This window comes from Sphaerodactylus townsendi, linkage group LG05 (assembly GCF_021028975.2).
Source record: "Sphaerodactylus townsendi isolate TG3544 linkage group LG05, MPM_Stown_v2.3, whole genome shotgun sequence".
Classification (NCBI taxonomy): domain Eukaryota; kingdom Metazoa; phylum Chordata; class Lepidosauria; order Squamata; family Sphaerodactylidae; genus Sphaerodactylus; species Sphaerodactylus townsendi.
Window position 1 is genome coordinate 17,692,316 of NC_059429.1, and position 20,235 is coordinate 17,712,550.

Below are 20,235 nucleotides of genomic sequence, written 5' to 3' on the forward strand. Positions count from 1 at the left end.
AAAAAAGCTCCCACAAAACGGCTCGAGCATACAAGGTAATGGGCTCGGAGAACAGCGCTTTGAAGCGTGATGCACTGGACGGAAACGCCCTTTACGCTGCCCTCCGGAGTCAATATTTACCCAGCAGTGCTTCAACGTGGCAAACTCGCCTCCGTCTTTGTGTACAAGAGCGAGAACGAGGACAACGTTAACAAAGCTGCCAAGGTATTGTGTTTTAGTATTACTGTCGCATTGCCTTCTGGAATTGTAATAGCCAACTCATTCTCCTTTGCCGGGTTCTCCCCTTCCCCCTTCCAATAATGAAAGCCAAAACAAAAGCTACAGATGTCCAGCATTAGTGCCGGTCCAATCGTCCTGCACATCAAATGTGAGCCGTGCTCAAAAAATGCAGTGGACTGTGCATTCCTTGTTGAGTGGACTGCATGGAACTAGTAAATGGAAAGATGCCAGGTTGTGAAGCTTTCTCACACTGTCTAAATCTGATAGTCAGTGGTAATTGCTTCCAAATTCTGGCGCAGTAAATCTACTTCAGGAAGGAACTCAAAGATGAATTTTGAGTTCCCCATGTCATTTGTTTTTTTATTCGTGGCCCTTTAACTGCTGAATACTGTTTGGAGAGTGTGGTATGCTCATAGCAGATGACTCATACATTATCACTTTTGGTATATTAGTAGGAAACACATAATGGAGTAAAAAAAATCGGAGTTCTTCAGCTCTAGTGCTGAAGGCAAAGGAGTGGGAATAACAGTCAAAATGAAATTGTTGGCAGAAAAGGTAACATGGTGACATCACGTTTACTGGGCAGACTGTGTTTACAGGGTGGTTGGAAGAAGCATATGAAAATTTGCAGGAACTTAATTTGGCAAAGTTGCTGTGTTTTGGCAAATGTGGAGATTCTGTTCTCCAAGTCCTCAGTCATGCTGTGACGTCCGTAAGTGTTGTGTACAAGCCCTGGGAAAACAGGCCATTTGCAACTGGAGAGAGAAATGATATTCATGGAGGTGGCAGAGAGGTGATTTTGCAAGCACTCGAAAATTGGAGAATATTAAAGGGTGGTCCACCTTTGGCCTAAGAGCCCTATCCAAATCCACAGGTGATGTACCGTGGTGCTGGTGCGGCACCACCCTGCCACCTCCAAAAGGGCTTCTCAGTGGCATGGGGAGTGGGGAAAAGCCCTAGATCCATGGTGGCGAACCTATGGCACTCCAGATGTTCATGGACTACAATTCCCATCAGCCCCTGCCAGCATGCCAATTGGCCTGCCAATGGCCTGGCCAATTGGCTGGCGGGGAGCTGAATGGAGGAGAACCAGTCCCATGAGCTGGAGTGCCATGGAGACCGCCACCACTGCTCTGGAATCTTCCCCACTGCCAAAAGCCCCATAGGGCTGAATAGACATATGCAGAAAGGCAGGCATAAGTCTGAGGCCAGTGCACCACACAACCTCCCCCAAACCTTGGAAGGGAGCTGACTACATCGGCCATTACAAAGGGTCGTTACTTATCCATCCCTCTCCAGGATCGGGTTTGTCCACACTGTAAAAATCAAGTGGAGACTCTTGCTCACATTATTCTTGACTGTCCAAGATATGTGGGCATCAGGAATTTCTCTCCCAGGCTGGCCCTAGACAAATCTGAAAGTGACTCTGACTGCTCTGTTGCGGAGCTTCTGTTAAACAACACAGATGTCATGCTCTGGGAAAAAGTAGCAAAATTTCTTTTACAAGTGACATAACTTTCTAAGTAATGTATACTGCTATATACAGTCTTCCTGTCTGCGCTTTGAATGTACTCTGGATTTGTATTTCAAAAATGTCTGGCAATGCTCTAGAACCTATTTTTAAATGCCAAATAAAGGTTGTTGTTGTTGTTGGGAGCTGACTAATGTTGGCTCCGCCCCCAGGAACATCCCAGCCCGCTCCCCTTGCTTCCAGGTTTTGCTGCAGCAGGGCTGCGGGATGCGTGGTTGCGGGCGCATCTGCCCCCTCTGCCAGGGAAGTGCCCCGGGGAAGGCAAATGCGCCAGCGCAAGGCCATCCCGCTCCCTCTGACCGTTCAGCCTTTCCGTGGGGCAGTTAGTCTCCTTCCATCCATCTGTGATGGAAGTTAAAACTATTGATTGCTAACATTTCCTGCTTCTGTTCATGGGTTGTTTAAAGCAAGAGGTTAAACTCCGGTTTGGGCGTGTTGACGAGAAGCTTGATTGAGGGTGTGGGAGGGACTATCTCAATTGATCTTTTATTTATTATACAATATTTCTTTACTGCCTTCTCCCAGAGAGACTAAGGGGTAGGTTACACAATCAGTTAAAACCCATGATAAAAAAAATCATCAATGAATACAGTGAAAAGTAGTAACAGAACACAAATTCCTGCTGCCAGAATGACAGTATTTTAACAGGGTAGGTGTATAGAAGACACTATAACAAATACTACACCTTGGCATACATAAACTCAATACTTGAGTCGTAAACAAATGTTTTACAATTGTGACAATTGATTTATAATTGTTACAGTCCCAATCTTCACTTCTTCTAATGATAAATTCAGGGATATGTACATCCAACAGGTAAAGTAACAAGAGGCTTTTTAGAGGCTATAAAACCTCCGGATAAAGTTTTATTTCGTATTCTTTGTCAAGCCAATTAGATCATGTCAATAGCCTTAAAGAAAATGATTTTTCAAATGCAGGCTCTTCTTAAAGACCTCAAGCTGTTCTCTTGTGTCAGCAGGTTGTACTCAGAGAGACAAAGGATACGATTGGGACTGTCACAATTATAAGTCAGTTGTCACAGTTGTAAATAATTTGTTTATGACCCAAATATTGAGTTTATGTACGTCAAGGTGTAGTATTTGTTATCGTGCCAGAACTACAGTAGTAGAAACTCAGGTATTTGTAAGAATTCTTGCGCAGATATCTGTGCTTTCTAAATCTGGTAGATGGGTCGTCTCCTGAATTTTAGCTGGCTGGCTGATTCTCCATGTTATAGAATATTGTCTGCCCAAAAATACTCACGAACAAGGCGGTCAGCAGTAAGCAGTGTATTGAAGTCACGGCTGCAGTCGCGGAGAGAGGGCACCTTGGTGGGTGCGGCTCTCTAAAGTCTGTGGCGCAGCACAGCTCAATTTTAAGGCCCCTGCTCTGCCCTCTTGCCCACCCCGTCAAGTGGACACGAGGTTCACAATCTGACCAATCGTCTTTTAACACATATCCCCTTGATACATCAGGGGCTTTCCACATGCAGGCATGGTGGGGCCACCACCGAAAATAATCCGGAATGCGCAGTAGCTCTTTTCAGCACCTTGCAAGATGAGATGCTTAGCGAATCTTGTTCAGCTGAGTGGGGCTGTCACAGGAGGACTATAGTTAGTTTCTTTTTCTTTTCTTTACTGCATGTAAAGTCTTTATTAAAGTATTCGAAAGGAATACATACATACAAATAAAAATAGCACATATTTGAAAAGAAAAAAAAATCACCCTCGAGTCACACTATACAGATGAAGGAACGCTGAAGTTAGGTAGCAACCAGGTCATGTCACCAAGGTTTGCCGAAAACCTGGTCTTTTTCACTGTTGGATGCGCGCGATGAGATACGAACCTCACAAATAAGTGCTGCCGTTCCTTTTTATCTCGCACTTTTAAAGCACCTGAAAACTCTACGCCACCCTTGCCTCTTGCGCTTCCTTTCTTGCACTGTGGAAATCGATGGAATCCACTTGGTCACGGAGCGCGTGCAGCCGTTGGAGAAAGTCCTGGAGAACCTCTCTTCTTCAGAGATATGTGCTGGAATCTATGACGTTTTGCAAGCTCTTATCTTCCTCCACGATAGAGTGAGTGCCTCTCTGCCTATCCGAGAAGTTCATTTTTAGTAGGGTTTGTGCCAGTGGAACCATTGGCTGGGGAGGGAAGGGGGCTGTACTTTGTCATTACCTTTCTTCGGTTCTAAGATGCGGACCTAATGAAATCAAATTTCAGATGTTGCCTTTTGCTCTTTCCCTACTCTGATTGCCCCTTAACGTGCACCTGTCTTATGCTCAAGTGGAAATGATACAACTTGAGACCAGTTGACTAAGTAAGCTGCTTTCAGTTGGCAAGAAGGGCTGGGAGCAGATCCAGCCGACAGAGGCGTCCCTCAGTCTCCCCAGATGTCCTTATATCTTGCTTTTGCTGCTCACGAAGTGGCCGAGTTTGGCTTATCGCAGTTTTGCGTAGGAGAATCCCTTGTGCAGGCTTATAGTAACCTGTTCAAAGGTAAAACAAATGTTCTATCCGAAAGCACTTTTTTGAGCCCGTGGAGGAAATTGTTTTGGCTAAAAATAGTATGTAGATCTGACGCTTTTGCAGTTACATTTGCAATCTGTATTCTGATGTTACTGTTTAAAGAACTTTGAATTTTAGGTTGGGGTGGGGAGGATCCAGTATGTCAGCAGGGGAAGGTTTGAGTAAGTGAGGCTGGATTATACTCATAGGGAAGCATAAGAGAAGAAGAGTGTATACCCCCCTTTCTCTCCTGTAAGGAGACTTAAAGGGGCTTACGATCTCCTTTCCCTTCCTCCCCCCCCCAACAACAAACACCCTGTGAGGTGGGTGGGGCTGAGAGAGCTCCGAAAGCTCTGAAAAGCTGTGACTAGCCCAAGGTCACCCACCTGGTGTGTGTTGGAGTGCACAGGCTAATCTAGTTCCCCAGATAAGCCTCCACCGCTCAAGATCTGTTGAATGGGGAAAGTGGCCTTTCATGGTGGAGTTAATTGTGAAATTCATGTAATCCTGAATTTGGGGAATTGGTTCCCTCTCTAAAGCAGATCCCTTTTTAAGGGTTCTGCTGAGATGAATAGTCGTGGCGGATAGCCAGTGTTACATGGCTCAGCTGGATGAAGGAAGAAACACAACTGAGATGGCCATCAGAATATATGAACTTAGAATCATAAAGTTGGAAAAGACCATGGGGCCATCAGGTCCTAGCCCCTGCCATGCAGGAACAGACAATCAAAACATTCCTGACAGATGGGTATCCAGTCTCTGGTTAAAAACCTCCGAAGAAGGAGACTCCACCACCCCCTGAGGCAACGTATTCCACTGTCCAACAGCCCTCACCATCAGGAAGTTCTTCCTAATGTTTAAATGGAATGTTTTCTTGTGGTTTGAATCCATTTCTACTTGTCCTAGTCTCTAGAGCACAGGTGTCAAACTCGCAGCCCTCCAGATGTTGTGGACTACAGTTCCCATCATCCCCTGCCAGCATCATGCTGGCAGGGGGTGATGGGAACTGTAGTCCACAACATCTGGAGGGCCGCGAGTTTGACACCTATGCTCTAGAGCAACAGAAAACAAGTTTGTTCCCTCTTCAACATGACATCCCACCCAATTAAACATGGCTGTCATGTCGCCCCTTAACTTTCTCTTCACCAGTCTAAACTTGGTGCTTTCTGATCAACATCTTCTTCATGCACCTGGGGTTTGGATCTCAGAGCACACTTCCTGAGATCTTTTAAAATGGCTTCAGCTCTGTGGTTTGGGAGGTCAGATGTGGGAGTCTCAATTAGGAATGAAGGGAGTCGAGTATAACCTGTTTTCCTGGCTAAGTTACGATATACTAGGAATAAACTGACTTGTTCTAGTTAAATTTAGTGTGGCATAAAGCTCCCCTCCTCACAAGAGGTCTCTGGAGGGTTATAAAGTTCCTCCGTGGCTTTGGCAGCGCTCTTCTCGAATCTCATGATGCCTCATTAGCGCTAGCGAGTCCCTCCTGCATCTATTCCCAGCCTCATTATGTATGTGTGTGTTCTCTGTTTTTCCTTTTTTAAAACTATGTTTTAGGGAAACCTGACACACAACAATGTCTGCCTGTCATCGGTGTTTGTGAGTGAGGACGGGCATTGGAAGCTTGGCGGCATGGAAACCGTCTGCAACCAGAACGAAGCCACGGCAGAGGTAAAACGCCCGATCGCCTTGCGTTGCCCAAGAGAGAGCGTTTGCTGGGTGGTCTCTGGTGAGCCGTTCAGTCCTAGCTGAGGAGTTTGGCATTCATTATGCTGGGGAGTGTGTGAGTTGAATATCCAGCTGCATAGATTCTGTGGATAATTAAATTTGTCTAGTTTTGGAGCTGAATCTTCCACAGTCAATGAGGCTACTGGTTTTTGTAGGCAGCAGAGGCCAACCACTAGAGCACAGGTGTCAAACTCGCAGCCCTCCAGATGTTATGGACTACAGTTCCCATCATCATGCTGGCAGAGGATGAAGAGAACTGTAGTCCATAACATCTGGAGGGCCGTGAGTTTGACACCTATGCGCTAGAGAATGCTGTGGAGAGTTATGAATTTTAGCCTTCCATTTTGTTCTCTTCTTTGCTGGCATCTGCCTTTTGTTGAAGATACTACTCTGAAGAATGGTGAAAGAGCAGGACTCTCACTGTATCTTGCCACGATGGGAATTGCCCCTGTGTGGACATGAGCCGGCTTGGCTTTCAACTCCTGCTGCCCAGTTGAGGAACTGTGGAATTCAGCCATGCCCATTTAAGGCTGCTAGAAGGTCATGCCCATTACCTTGTCTGAAGTTAGCATTGTACCACTCACATAGAGATGGGACTGGTGAGATTGCGTTTGCCAAAAAGTGTTGATGGGCAAATGCAAATGTGTCTGTGAGTGGCAGAAAGTGTTTCGCAATAAGACAGCAATTGGCATTGTGTTTTTGAGCAGGAGCTAAAGATGACGTGGGTAAGAGAGAAAGATGCAGGGAGCAAATGCAGTGGCGTGTCAGGTGTTGGGAAAGGTTATGTTGAGAAGAGCAACTCCTTTGTGCTGGTCCATATGGGCCCCCAGCCCACATAGTGGCAAGCTGATGTCTCCAATCTCTGACACATCTTTCCTCCCCTTTGTGTGGGTTTAAAGTCTCCGAAGGAAGTAGCAGACTGGGCCAGAAGTATCTTCATTAAACATCCCCAATCCATCCCAAAGACAGAGACACATATAAGCATTAAACAGTCTGTTGCGCATACAGTGCTAAGCAGCCATGTGGAATGACTTTCCTCTGGGTCAACTCATACATAATACCAAATTATAGTTTGGCACTGTGGCCTTTGGACATCGCCTGTGCTATAGCTTCGTCACACTGTGGTTTATAGAGATGTCTGAATGTAGTTTGCCCATTTGAACATTGAGGGAAACTTTGGTTTGTACTGAATCAAAAGTTGCTTGTCAGCTCCAAAGAGGGAGGAAAGGAAGCACGTGAGCATAGCGATCGTTCCTGTAGTGCCAAGCCAGTGAAGTATTGAGTTCCATAGGACTTCCTTCACTGCTGCCACTCAAAATATCCCCAATGCTGTCCCTAGGGGACAAGGACCTGCCTCCCCCCGGAACAGCATCGGGGAGGAGGTGGAAGTGGGAAACTCAGGAACAGCCCCCTATTGGTGGAAATGTTTCACTGAATCCACTCAGCGACTTGGTATTACAATTAGAAGTGAGGCTCTGGGTTGAATCCTGAAAGCTGTCAAGACTGCAAGAGAGGCCAGAAGGGTAATTTGTTTTCTACCGCTGCCTACCTACCTTGTTGCGAAGTTCTACAGAAGATCACCTGAAGAGTTCTCTTCTAGCCTTTGCACTCCAGATTGCTAAAGAACAGCTAGTGCTTTACTTCAGAGAAGTTGTCAGAGTGGGAGAGAGGAGAAATTTTTCTTTGACCAAAATGCGTTTTGTTTCCTTTTCTACCTATAGTTTCTACGTAGCATCGAGTCAGTGCGAGAGAAGACAGGCATCCCACCTGAAGAACTGGTAGGTTTTATTGGTTGCTTATGCTGGAAAACTTGACTGAGGCGGACTTGACATCTGTGTATAGAAAGTACTCCCCAGTTTTCTGTGCTTTTGTCTGGAAAGCATGTCAGAAACACTGTTTTGTGTGGGCATGCAGTTGAGAAGGTATGCCAGTAAAGTTACTCTGCTGTTTCTAGGTTGAGGCTGCCCATAAGAAACCCAGAGATAACTGAGGGAGCGTTACACCCTCAACAATATTCTATCTGGATTTGCTGTGGGGTAAAATTTGAGATCCCTGCTTTTTGATCCAAATCCTTGAGATTCTTTACCATTACCACTGGTTAAAACAAGATATCAAAACTACATAAAACCCTCAAAAAGCAACAACATTTCAGTGGCAGCATCAATAGCCAAGGCAAACCGTTATCACCTACCATTAAATGCCTGACCAAAATTGATCTACTTGTGCCTGACAACTTAAATGTCATGAGTTCGAACATCAGAGAAATGGCTCTGTCTCTGGTAGCTTCAAATCTAATCTTAAGCCGCTTCTGCACAGCCACACTGGGGGATGCGTCGGCGTATATGACGCCGACACACACACACCCCGGGACTGTTTGCATGAACGGTCCCGGTAAAGGCAGGGAAGACGGCGCAGCGCTGCGCCGTTGCCTGATCGACGTATCTTCCCTGTGACCTTCCAGTGCGTCGCCCAGGCCAGGGGACATACCCCCCTGCCCTGTGCGACCGCTCTGGTGTTGAAGGGCAGGGGGGCGTGTCCCCAGGCCCAGGCGACGCGCCGGAAGGTCGCAGAGAAGGTACGTCGGGAAGGGGGTGGGGGATGGCGCCTTCCAGCCGCTGCCATGTGAACGGCTGTTTTCCAAAAACCTTGCTCGGGAAGCGAGGTGGGAAAATGGTGGCTTCGCGCTGCTGGGTGGGAGTGAGGGTGGCGCGGCTGTGATGCAGCTGCGCCCCCCATGCGAACAGCTCCCTAGGGACGGCGTTTTTGCCGTCCCTAGGGCGCTGTAAATGGCCCATGCGGAAAGGGCCTTAGAAGGATGGGGGGATAGGACCACGAATTAAGTTCTTAATAAACAAGTTCCTGTGGGAGCTGGTGGTCTCTCAGATTCCTGATCTCTGGGAGATTTAGGATTTTCACACACACACACACACACATATACCCACCCACTTTGAATGACGCCTGGAAATAAACAAGGAATGAACAAGATTCTTGAAGAAGATATGCATGCTCCTACTTAGCCTGATTAGCTGCTGCACTGTTGCATTCTAAATCTCGTAAAGTATCTAGGTAGTCTTCATAAGCGCCACATTGAGTTTATTGCAGCAATCTGATCTGGGGCGTGGTTAATTAAGGCCACAGAGCTGGTTTTTCCTGAAAGGCCGCAAATACTCTAGCTTTTCCTAGTAGAATAGGTGTTCCAACCCCAAGATCATTTCTGTTTCTCTTTTCTGTGATTCTTCCAAACCTATAACATTATTTTTGATCAGGGGTGGGGAAGGGAGCAGAACTATATACAGAATCCTCCTTGATCTGAGGTTGCAAATGCCTGAGCAGACCAGGTGCTCGGGAGCAGCAGCAGCAGCAGGCCATTGCTTTCACGTCCTGCATGTGAGCTCCCAAAGGCACCTGGTGGGCCACTGCGAGTAGCAGAGTTCTGGACCAGATGGACTCTGGTCTGATCCAGCAGGCTCTTTCTTATGTCCTTATGCTCTTAATTTCAGAGTGATTTTGGTGGGACCTTCTTCATCTGCTTTGTACTTCACAGTGTCAAAGAATTTGATGTCATCCACAAACTTGGCTGATTGACTTCAAATCATTTACAAATAAAGAAGTTATTAAAAAATTCGGGAGACCCTGTTACCTTCTTTCTTACATTGTGAAAGCTCTGTTATTTCCTCTCCTCTGCTTCCTGGTGTTTAACCGCACAAATCCATAAGAGGGCTTTTTCTTGTCTTGTGACTGCTGAGCTTTCTTAAGAACTTTTAATGAATAAGGGACCAAGTATATCATAGCTACTGGATTAAAGGTAGTCCCCTGTGCAAGCATGGGATGACATCACATTGCAACGCTAGGAAAACTACCTTTACAGCGTGGTTTCCCTTCCCCAGTTTCCTAACACTTTACCCCCAGCAAGCTGGTTATTCCTTTTACCAACCTCAGAAGGATAGAAGGCTGAATCAGCATTGAGCCAGCTACTTGAAACCAGCTTCCAGAAAACTTTGGCCCGTTCCGCACGGGCCATATACGGTGCCCTGGGGACGGCAAAAACGCCGTCCCCAGGGAGCCGTTCGCACAGGCGGCGCTGCTAAAACGCAGCAGTGCTGACCTGGCTCCCCTCTACCACTCCCAGGGCGGCGTCAGGCCACCTCCAAAAACCTCCCTCCCTGGAGGGAGGTTTTTGGAAAACTAGCTGCGATTCCGGCGACGCCGGTCGCGAATGGCTTTTACCGGCCAGGGAACATCGCCTATTTTCCCCGTCCACCTCTCCCACTCACCTCATTAAGCCAATTCGCCGCTTCTACTGGACTGCTGGAGACCTCTCCTCACTGGGTCCTCCGACCCCTGGAGGTCCGGAGGAGCAGCGTGGGCCGGTCTTAGGAGGCCAGCAGGGCGACGAAGGCGACGAGGTGAGTGGGAGAGGGACAGGGAAGAGGGCGGCCTCCGGCGGTGGAGTCCGCCTCTCCCGATGCTGCAACCTCTGTAAGGGGAGCTGCTTTCGCATCCTCCACGTCGCGGTAATCCGGCCCCCACCCCTCCACCGGGCAGAATTCCTGCTGGTGGTGGGCTGTCTCCTTCTGCCAGCGGAAAGGGCCTTTGACTGCAGTTCTTGCAGTTTGCCACTCTGCATCATGAGGCTTGCTAGCTACTAAATTTTCCTATCTTGTATCTTTATGGACCCTCTCCTAGAATCAGAATTACAACCAATTTCCTCCCCACCAAGGTCCCCCCACCCCTCCACCGGCAGAATTCCTGCTGGTGCAGGGTTGCCCTTTCTGCTGTGCGGAAAGGGCCTTTGACTGCAGTTCTTGCAGTTTGCCACTCTGCATCATGAGGCTTGCTAGCTACTAAATTTTCCTATCTTGTATCTTTATGGACCCTCTCCTAGAATCAGAATTACAACCAATTTCCTCCCACCAGCAGTCTCCCACCCTCCACCGGCAGAATTCTGTTGGTGCAGGGCTGTCTCCTTCTACAAAGTGAGTGTATCTTGACTGCAGTTCTTGCAGTTTGCCACTCTGCATCATGAGGCTTGCTAGCTACTAAATTTTCCTATCTTGTATCTTTATGGACCCTCTCCTAGAATCAGAATTACAACCAATTTCCTCCCACCAAGGTCCCCAAAATGTGGTGGGGATGGGGGAGGGGAATCGGACAGGGCACACAAGTGCTTTCTAGGGATATTTTGTGTCTGTCTGGGCCAGAGTTGAGACTGACGGGACAAATTTATAGTGAATTTAGTTCACAGGTATTATAATGGGAGAACATCGAAAAATGAATGAATTTCAACTACATGGGCTGTAGGAGCAGCTGTATAATAAAGTGGGATTGAGTGCCAAGGAGTGCATTTTTAGAATCAGGGTGCTAGACGACGTGGGATGCTACTAAGCAACTGTATTGTGACTTTTTAATTCACTTTTTAGTCCACTTTCAAGATGCAACATGAGATAACATGTTTAAAGCCTGTGTAGAGTAGAGATAGGGAATTCCTGAAAACAGGATTAATACTTTCTATTATTTCAGCGGGCAGACTTCCAACGTCTTCCGGAGGGCCAGGGCCATTGCCGGGATGCCTATTCATTCGGGGCCATGGTCGAAAACTTGTTGACATTTTTAAACGAAGAGGGTAAGAGTCCTTGTAGAGAAGAAATGACATCATCTTCAAATAACTAGTGCCAAATTTCCTTTGTTGCAGAATCCTTTCTTTAAAGAGCAAATACCGTGTTTCCTCGAAAATAAGACAGTGTCTTATATTAATTTTTGCTCCCAAAGATGCGCTATGTCTTATTTTCAGGGGATGTCTTATTTTTCTGTGTTCTGTTCATCGGGCATGCTTCCAAACAAAAACTTTGCTAAGTCTTACTTTTGGGGGATGCCTTATATTTCGCACTTCAGCAAAACCTCTACTTATTTTCAGGGGATGTCTTATATTCAAGGAAACAGGGTACTTTCATTAGGAGGGAAAATCATACTTGGAGACCATAGCAGAAATATTCATTCCAGAGCAGTCTCTATTATTTTATTCCTGGTATTTCCTGGAGATGGTATTGAAAGAATATTCTTATGTCGTGAGAGGATTAGCTTCCTGCAAACGCTTCTACGTGTTGTATTTTAATGCTTCCTGAACAATGACAGAAACAACCAGCAACAGTTTTCTGGAGCCCATTGTATTTTTTCGCACAATGGGCTTTATTGCTGGTAGAAACATAATTACGCTCTGAAAACATGAGACAATGAAGCACAAGCTCCTGTTTATTTACAGAGTTCACTGGTGTGTTCCAGAAAGAAGAGCCTTTGGTGCACGTGATGCAGAGTGAACCAGAAACACTCACGAGAGTCACAGTGAATCATGTTTGTAAGAGTTCAGCACCATTGTCTCTTGAAGCCCTCACTGGTGAATTTTTTTGGCTCATTTTAAAAAGTCATTGTTTTCAGAATGTTTTTTCAATTCATCACATTCTAGTTTCAGTAAAACTTGCCGCATAGATACATACTGGAATCAGTTCTTTGAAAAGATGAAATCATCTGGAGATCCAAAATGCCCGTTGGTTAGCAAGGTGGTAACGGCAGTGTTATTGTTATTGGATTAAGGTGTGGACATAGAAAAGGGTTTGTCAAAATCTGGATGTATTTTGATTGGAGAAAAGGCCAACATGTCAGAGAGAATCTTGAATGCAAATCTGCTGGTCAGAGAAACATGGGAAGCAGCATGGTGTAGTGGTTAACAGCAAGTGGACTCTAATCTGGAGAACTAGGTTTGATTCCCCACTCCTCCATATGAGTGGTGGATTCCTATGTGGTGAACCAGATGTGTTTCCCCATGCCTACATTCCTGCTGGGTGACCTTGGGCTAGTCCAGGGGTTTGCAACTTGCGGCTCTCTAGATGTTCATGGACTACAATTCCCATTAGCCCCTGCCAGCATGCCCAATTGGCCATGCTGGCAGGGGCTGATGGTAATTGTAGTCCATGAACATCTGGAGAGCCGCAGGTTGCAGACCTCTGGGCTAGTCACAGTTCTTTGGAGCTCTCTCAGCCTCACCCACCTCACAAGGTGTCTATTGTAGGGAGAGGAAGGGAGAAGAACTTGTAAGCCATCTCGAGTCTCCTTATAGGAGAGAAAGGTGGGATATAAATCCAAACTGTCTTTCTCTGTCATGTACGTGAAACCATGGGATATCGTGTTAATATCGCACAGAAGTTTTTGCAGATGGCATGAGCAATCCATGTTCATTACAAACAATATTGTGACGAACATGTGCCATTAAAGAAAAGGAGCAAAAAGAAGAAAAGAAGGAAAGGGAAAAGGCAGAGGAGTTAGAAAGGTTTAAGATAGACAGCGAAAAGGATAGTATTCAAGAGAGGGAAGCAAAGCTGAGAAAGAACAGAATGAAAAGAGGTGATTGCTTGAATGTTGCTAAGTGATGCAACCAAACAGATAAAAGACGCTGCAGAGAAAAAAGAACATGTTTGGATTCAAAATGGCACATCTCATGCTAGAAGGAATAGAGAAAGCAATGGAAGAAAAATACAAGGAAAAATGCATATGGATGCAGTTCTGAAAACTGTTGAGAAATGAAAGAGCTCACTAACAACTAAATAATAATAATAAAAGGAAAGACGAGTCTTACCTTACAGAAATTATGCCTTGTTCTCATAATGACTATTTCACGCATGGTTTTTCATATGTTTTGCTATTTTATTGCCTGCAGTACCCTATTATTTTTAAAGGGGAATCTTTTTTGCCTTAATTGTTTATACAATAAAAACTGTCTTCATATATTTTTCATATTTTTTAATAATTCATAATCTTTATTTTTAAAAATTCAAAAAGTTCAATTAAAAAGTGTGCAGTGGTCGGCTACAAGGATGGCCAGATATAACAAAAGATGTTTTTCACGAAGTCACAGTTTTTACATTTAAAAATTAATTTATTGATAGGCTGCAATTAAATTGGGCAGTAATTTGTCAGTATTTGTTCAGGTTTTTTGGGGGATAGTTTGTTCAGTAAAATCAGTAATTTGGGCCCTTTTGCTTATTTTGACCCCTGGAATGATAACTGAGCAATAACTAAAATAGTAGCTTGGTGTTGGAGATGATAATCTTCCCTGCATCCAGGAATCACATGTGCAGTACAGAAGGGCCTGCACATTCTCCAGTTATCTTTTTCCAGCCTTGAATAGGTTCCCTGGAGAGGTGGCCTAGACATTTTCTAAAGGAATAAGCTAGGTAAGGGATGTATATCATTGGTGTACTAACTTGCACTGAGGTCCTTTTAAAAGAATTGTAATAAAATAAAAGCTTTAATGTACTGGTGGACTCCTTTGAGAGCCAGTGTGACGTAGCAGTTAAAAAGCAGGTGCACTCTAATCTGGAGAACTGGTTCCCCACTCTGCCACTTGAGCTGTGGAGGCTTATCTGGTGAACCAGATTAGCTTGTGCACTCCACATGCCAGGTGGGTGACCTTGGGCTAGTCACAGTTCTTTGGAGCTGTCAGTCCCACCCACCTCACAGGGTGTTTGTTGGGAGGGGGGAAGGGAAAGGAGATTGTGATCCCCTTTGAGTCTCCTTACAGGAAAGAAATGGGGGATATAAATCTTCTTGTTCTTTGTGGGAAATAAACATGTCTCAGGCATTTCTTCATATTTAGTCCTGGAACATCAGTGACCCACAAAGCGCTGCTACTGAAGATAGGTGGTAGCCCTGACACAGTGAATGGATCAGTCAACAGCACTGATCTGAAATGCCCTTCCCTAAAGTTGGAAGTAAGTCTTGGAGGGAGCGAATCTTAATTCTAGTATGTGCTCCTCTCCTTTCCTTTGCAAGGATCTCTCTTTGTACTTGGATTGTCCACTGGCTGGGTCCCCAGGATTTAGCCCCTGTAGGAAAAAGAAACAACATAGACATCCTTTTTCACTCTCAAACAGACCTTTGATTGCGTACTCTGTATGTTTCAGTTTCCGAGGATGTTCTCTTCAGCTTTCAGCAAACGGTGCGTTCTGTCCTGCTAAATCCAGATCCAGCATGCCGGCCCCCACTTTCCAGTTTGCTGCCCCATGAATTCTTCAGGTGAGCAGGTTGCTGAAGGATGCAGATGTCGGCTGGAGTCTTTCTGTGTGTGTAGATGGGAAGAGGCAGGTATTTGCAGAAACTGTCACACAGGTTACTCCTTATGGGCATGTAATCATTACATAGCTCTTTTTTGATTACGCTTGATATTGGCCAAAGTAAAAAATCACACTTGAAACATAGAGAGCACTTACATTTATACTGAAAATGTGAATGCTCTGGTTTTTATGGTAATAGGAAATGGGGCATTGAGAAAATCTGAGGTTTAGGTTCATAGAATCATAGAGTTGGACTACTAGACCCCAAGGGCCATCAAGTCCAACCCCTTGCAATGCAGGAACAAATAATCAAAGCAGTTCGTATATCCACTTAGTTAGAATCCACTTAACGGTTCATATCCATTTAGCCAGAATTTCCACATCAGACAACAGTGAGCTAAATATACTTTCCAACCCTAATTTGCAAGATGCCGCATTAAAGAGAATCATGGTACATGCGTATTTTAAATATCCTTTTCCTGTAGATTCACATACAGTTCTGTTTTAAAGATAAAACGCTTAGGGGATAAACCATCTCTGCTTCATACCTGACCAGCAAATCTCTTCCTGAGCAATAAAAATCTTACATTTCCAGAGTTTGGGATGCTCGTTCTTGGGCTATGGTGAACTTCCAAAAGAGTAATGCTTCAAAGATTGCCAACAGCTGTGCACTGTTTATTCACGCTCTTCTGTTGTTCATGCTTCTAATGCAGAAGCTGCTATCAAGTATCTTCTGTCTCTGTAGTCAGCTGAGATCAGGGCCTCCCATGTAGGACCTTATTGTTTCAAAGAAGGAACACTGGATTCTGAGTGGAACCCAGAGCAAATCCTAGTTTAGTATCCTTCTCTGTGCAGACTGACTGCACAGATGACCATTCAAATTAGCAAGCCTTTATTGGCATAGACAACAGTACAACAATAATAAAAAACGGATTAAAAAGCATATACAATACAGGAAATAAATGTTAGGTCGAAGGAAATCTACTGGGGTTTAGTAATTTCCAGGAGAAAGTCTGCCACTATCATACAGAGGGAAGGATCAGGATTGTCCAACAAGCAGTGTAATCTAATTAAATCGGGGAGATCGGGTAAATGTAAAGGAGTAAGATTCACATACTTGGATCTGATTTCCTTGAATCTGAGACAGTGTAGTAATTGGTGGGCCAGAGATTCAACTGAGCCATCATTACATGGGCACAATCGTTTAGCCTTTTCTTGCTTATTAAATCTGCCATGTAACCAGGCAGAAGGCATAACATTAAACCTGGCGAGCATTATGGCTCTCCTTTGAGCAGGGTTTATTAAGCAATACAGGTAGTTTGCCAAGTGGCCCCGTTCAAATGGGAGAGAAAAATACAGGGGGGAGCACGTTTTCTTGGCTGCGGTGATTAGGGTAGAGAGCTCTCTTTCAGATGACCATTCGAAGAATATCCGTTACAGTTCAGTTGTTTTTTCTTGTAGCCATCCATCGTAATTCTGTAGAAAGCCATCTTCAGCTACTTCAGAGTAGACTTGACTCTTAAGTGCATGTTGGCGCAGTATTATTGTCCTTGCTGTTAAAGCCCAAGGATGCCATATCCTCGTGTCCTGGTTTCAGTGCACTTTGGTGTTGGAAAGTGCTGTCAAGTCACAGCTGACTTATGGTGGCCCCGTAAGGTTTTCAAAGCAAGAGGCATTGGTAGACAGTTTGCCATTTCCTGCCTCCATGAGGGCTGACAGTTCTGAGAGCTGTGGCTGGCCCAAGGTCACTTAGCAGGCTTCATGTTTGCTTTATTCAGGCGTTTTTGCTTTTTGGATGTTGACTTCCTGTTGTAAACGGAACTAATTCCTTGATGTTTAATATATGTGTGTGTATATTAACTTACCAGGAATGATTTCCTGGAAGTCGTGAGCTTTCTGAACACTTTGACGCTGAAAACTGAAGAGGAAAAAACTGCATTTTTCAAGTAAGTGGAAAATGTGAATTTGCTAAATTTTTGGGGTGTGCAAGTTGATCTACCATGAGAGGAAAAAATATGTTTGAAATGGGTTTTAAGGAAGGTTTTCTCAGTCCAGGAGGGAATTACCTCTGATATTGAGACAAATACTTTATCAGTGCCAAACAGTTGGAAATAAACTTGAGCGATACTAAAAAGATTAGGTGAAATTCGAATTCGGCTTGATTCAGCTGTAAAATTATCATTATAGATGAATAGGTTGAATTCCTGATTCGGTATACCCGAATATATTCAGATATACCGAAAAATTCGGGTTTGATTTTTTTGGGTATTTTTTAGTGTTTTTTAGCCTGTAGGGGGCGCATTTTTAAGCTAGCAGCACCAACATTTCAGGATATCTGCAAGAGACTCTCCTGATGATACCACCCAGGTTTGGTGAGGTTTGGTTCAGGGGGTCCAATTTTATGGACCCCCTTTGGGTGCCCCCATTGTTTCCAACGGGAGCTAAAAGGAGATGGGGGCTACCCCTTTGTACTCCTGAACCAAACGTCACCAAACCTGGGTTCTATCATCAGGAGAGTCTCCTGAAGATATCCTGAAATTCAGGTGCCGCTAGTTTTAAAAAATTGTGCCCCTGACAGGCACCCCAAGTAATTCTCCCTTTGAACTGAGTTGCTCCATTGCATCCAGTGGGGAATTTCTGGGTGTGTGTAAGCAGGCTGGGGTTCATCAGACCTAGGTGCTCTTGCCAGGAGTGTCTCCTGAAGCCACCCTGAAAGTGTGGTGGCTCTATCTTGAAAAATGTGCACCCTTCTTATACCCCCAGAAATTCCCCATTGGCTACAATGGAACCAGGTCAGATCAGAGAATCTACCAGAGAATCTTCTTTAATCTCTCCCCCTGCACTCAAGGGTGTGGCTCAGGGGCATGGCCCCGCCCCCAAGCACTCCCCGGTTTCTGTGCAGGAAAGCCGGCTTTTGAAAGCTGGCCTGCAGGGGGGCTTTAAGGCGGGGCCGTGCTCCCAAGCCATTCCTCCAAGTGCAGGGGGTGGGGGGTGGGGGGCAAAGGACTTGTCTCCAGGCGCCATTTTCCCCCATATGCCTCTGTTCACAATCCCAACTTTACCAAGAACACCATAACATATGGTTATCCAATAAACAAACCAATAATTAATAAAGTCAAAGGTTTACCATAAGTAATTAAGTGCATAATAATGTCACTATAACCATTAAACAGGACAATTTGAATCAAGCGTTTCAAAGACGATTATGCAGTCTATTAAAAACATCCAAGCGGGATCCAAAGATAAGTACTGAAACGAATCGCTGAAGGGGGACGCCGAAGCTGCTTGTAGCTTCTTCTCGCCATCCCACCAATATTTCCACTGGTTTGCACCAGTAGTGCTTGCCAAATTGGCTTCGAATGAGGAAGTTTTCTAATTATGTTCTCTATTGCTCTAATTTTTATCGTTGTATATGCTCCTGTTCTCATTCCGCAGCGGCAGCACGTCCTGATGAAATTGTTAGGCAGCCGTGGAGAAGGCTGACCATCTTCTCTTGTCCTACAGATTTCTGCTGGACAGAGTAGCTGGCTTGTCAGAGAAATTGATCGCTTCGCGGCTGGTGCCTCTATTGCTCAACCAGCTTGTGTTTGCCGAACCCGTCGCTGTCAAGAGCTTCCTCCCCCACCTCCTGGGCCCAAGAATGGGTGAATATTTTCACTTCAGAATATAACAGAAGTGCATTACGGCGTTTATTTCAGAGGGGGTGAATGGGGTTGCACACTGTTACCTCTGCTTATGAGCCTCTCATCTGTTTCCAAACATGAACAAGATGGCATACCTTTCCTTTGTATTTGGGAGAATAATTTCACTGGAGAAAGATTCAAGGCTATTGATTACTTTGCTCAGCATGTAACTTTTTTATGAGAATATCCCCACCAAGGAAAGGAAAATCTTGGCAGGGTGTTGAGTGTGATGTGTGAGAGCAAAACCCAGCAGTTGAAATAATGCAGTAACTATCATTCTTATGGAAGCAGAAAAGGATGGAAAAGATGGCCCAGGGCTCACAAAAAGGATGAAACTCAGTTCAATTCAATAAGCCTTTATTGGCATATACACGATAGTATAAAAATACAGTTCCAGTTAAAAAGTGAATAGTAAAAAACTTCACGTTTGTCATACATTCAGTTTACAAACTTCTGACAAAAACTTTGCCACTATAAGGCAACAATGAAAATCCTGACAATTTAAAAGCATAACTACTTTATCTGATTCAGTATAATCAATCATAGGGTCTATAGCTTGGGATAACAGGCTGGATCGGAGTTCTTGGTATAATAAGCAGTTCAGGAGAACGTGTGGGATGGAATCCAGCTGTCCTATGCTACAGGTACAGAACCTCTTATCGCTTGGAAGACCTTTAAGTCTTCCTCTATGTAGCGGAGATGGCATGATGTTAAATCTAGCCAGCATATAGGCTCTCCTGTGTATGAAACAAGCAGGGAGGTTCTGTGCATGGGTGGAAGAACAAAGAACTAAACTAGAATGACAGCCAGCTTGGCGTAATGGTTGGAATGTTGGACTAGGGACCGAGAGATCCAGGTTCAAATCCCCACTGTCCTATGAAAACCGGCTGGGTGACTTTGGGCTAGTCACATACACTCTGAGACCAACCTACCTTGCAGGAAGGATAAAATGGAGAAGAGAACAATGTAAGCTGTGTTGGAGAGAAGGTGGGATTATAAATGAATAAATAAACCGTTCCCTAGAAGAACGGCCCCAATTTATTTTCCTACACTAGAGAAGGCCAGTTAAGACTGATGACAAATACTAAATAATGGTACAGGAACCAGTTTCCTTGGTGGAAACATAAAAGCTGTGCTATTCAGTTGTCAGCAGAGCGTGAGGAAAGGTGGTTATTGTGACCTAATGCCGCTTCCCCCCCTCTTTCTCATCTAACACTTTGATGCTCTTGCAGAGTTCCAGATTGTCCTTCAGCCTAAAAGATCTGACCAGCCATGTCTCTTACTATGCAAAAAAGAGAGCCCTCTGTTTCTCACCTGTCTGTTTTCCTGCTCTGATACCTGTCATCCACCTGTCTCCCAGAACCTGTGGTTGCTTTCAGCTTGTGCCTTTTGCAGCCCAGCTAAAAATAAGATCTGTGCAGTTTCCCAAAGCTTAGTCTAAGCGTCTGTGGCACAGTGGTGA

The 20,235-nt window shown here is 45.0% G+C and overlaps 1 protein-coding gene across 1 annotated transcript in view; it reads left to right on the forward strand.

Moving 5' to 3' along the window:
• SCYL3 (SCY1 like pseudokinase 3) overlaps positions 1 to 20,235 on the forward strand; it is a 33,233-nt gene continuing 12,998 nt past the window's right edge. Inside the window, 9 exon segments of the mRNA XM_048497546.1 lie at positions 1 to 80; positions 82 to 204; positions 3,643 to 3,828; positions 5,816 to 5,929; positions 7,708 to 7,764; positions 11,507 to 11,609; positions 14,941 to 15,052; positions 16,959 to 17,036; positions 18,595 to 18,734. Of these exon segments, the coding sequence (XP_048353503.1) occupies positions 39 to 80; positions 82 to 204; positions 3,643 to 3,828; positions 5,816 to 5,929; positions 7,708 to 7,764; positions 11,507 to 11,609; positions 14,941 to 15,052; positions 16,959 to 17,036; positions 18,595 to 18,734 (955 nt within the window). The 5' untranslated portion in view covers positions 1 to 38.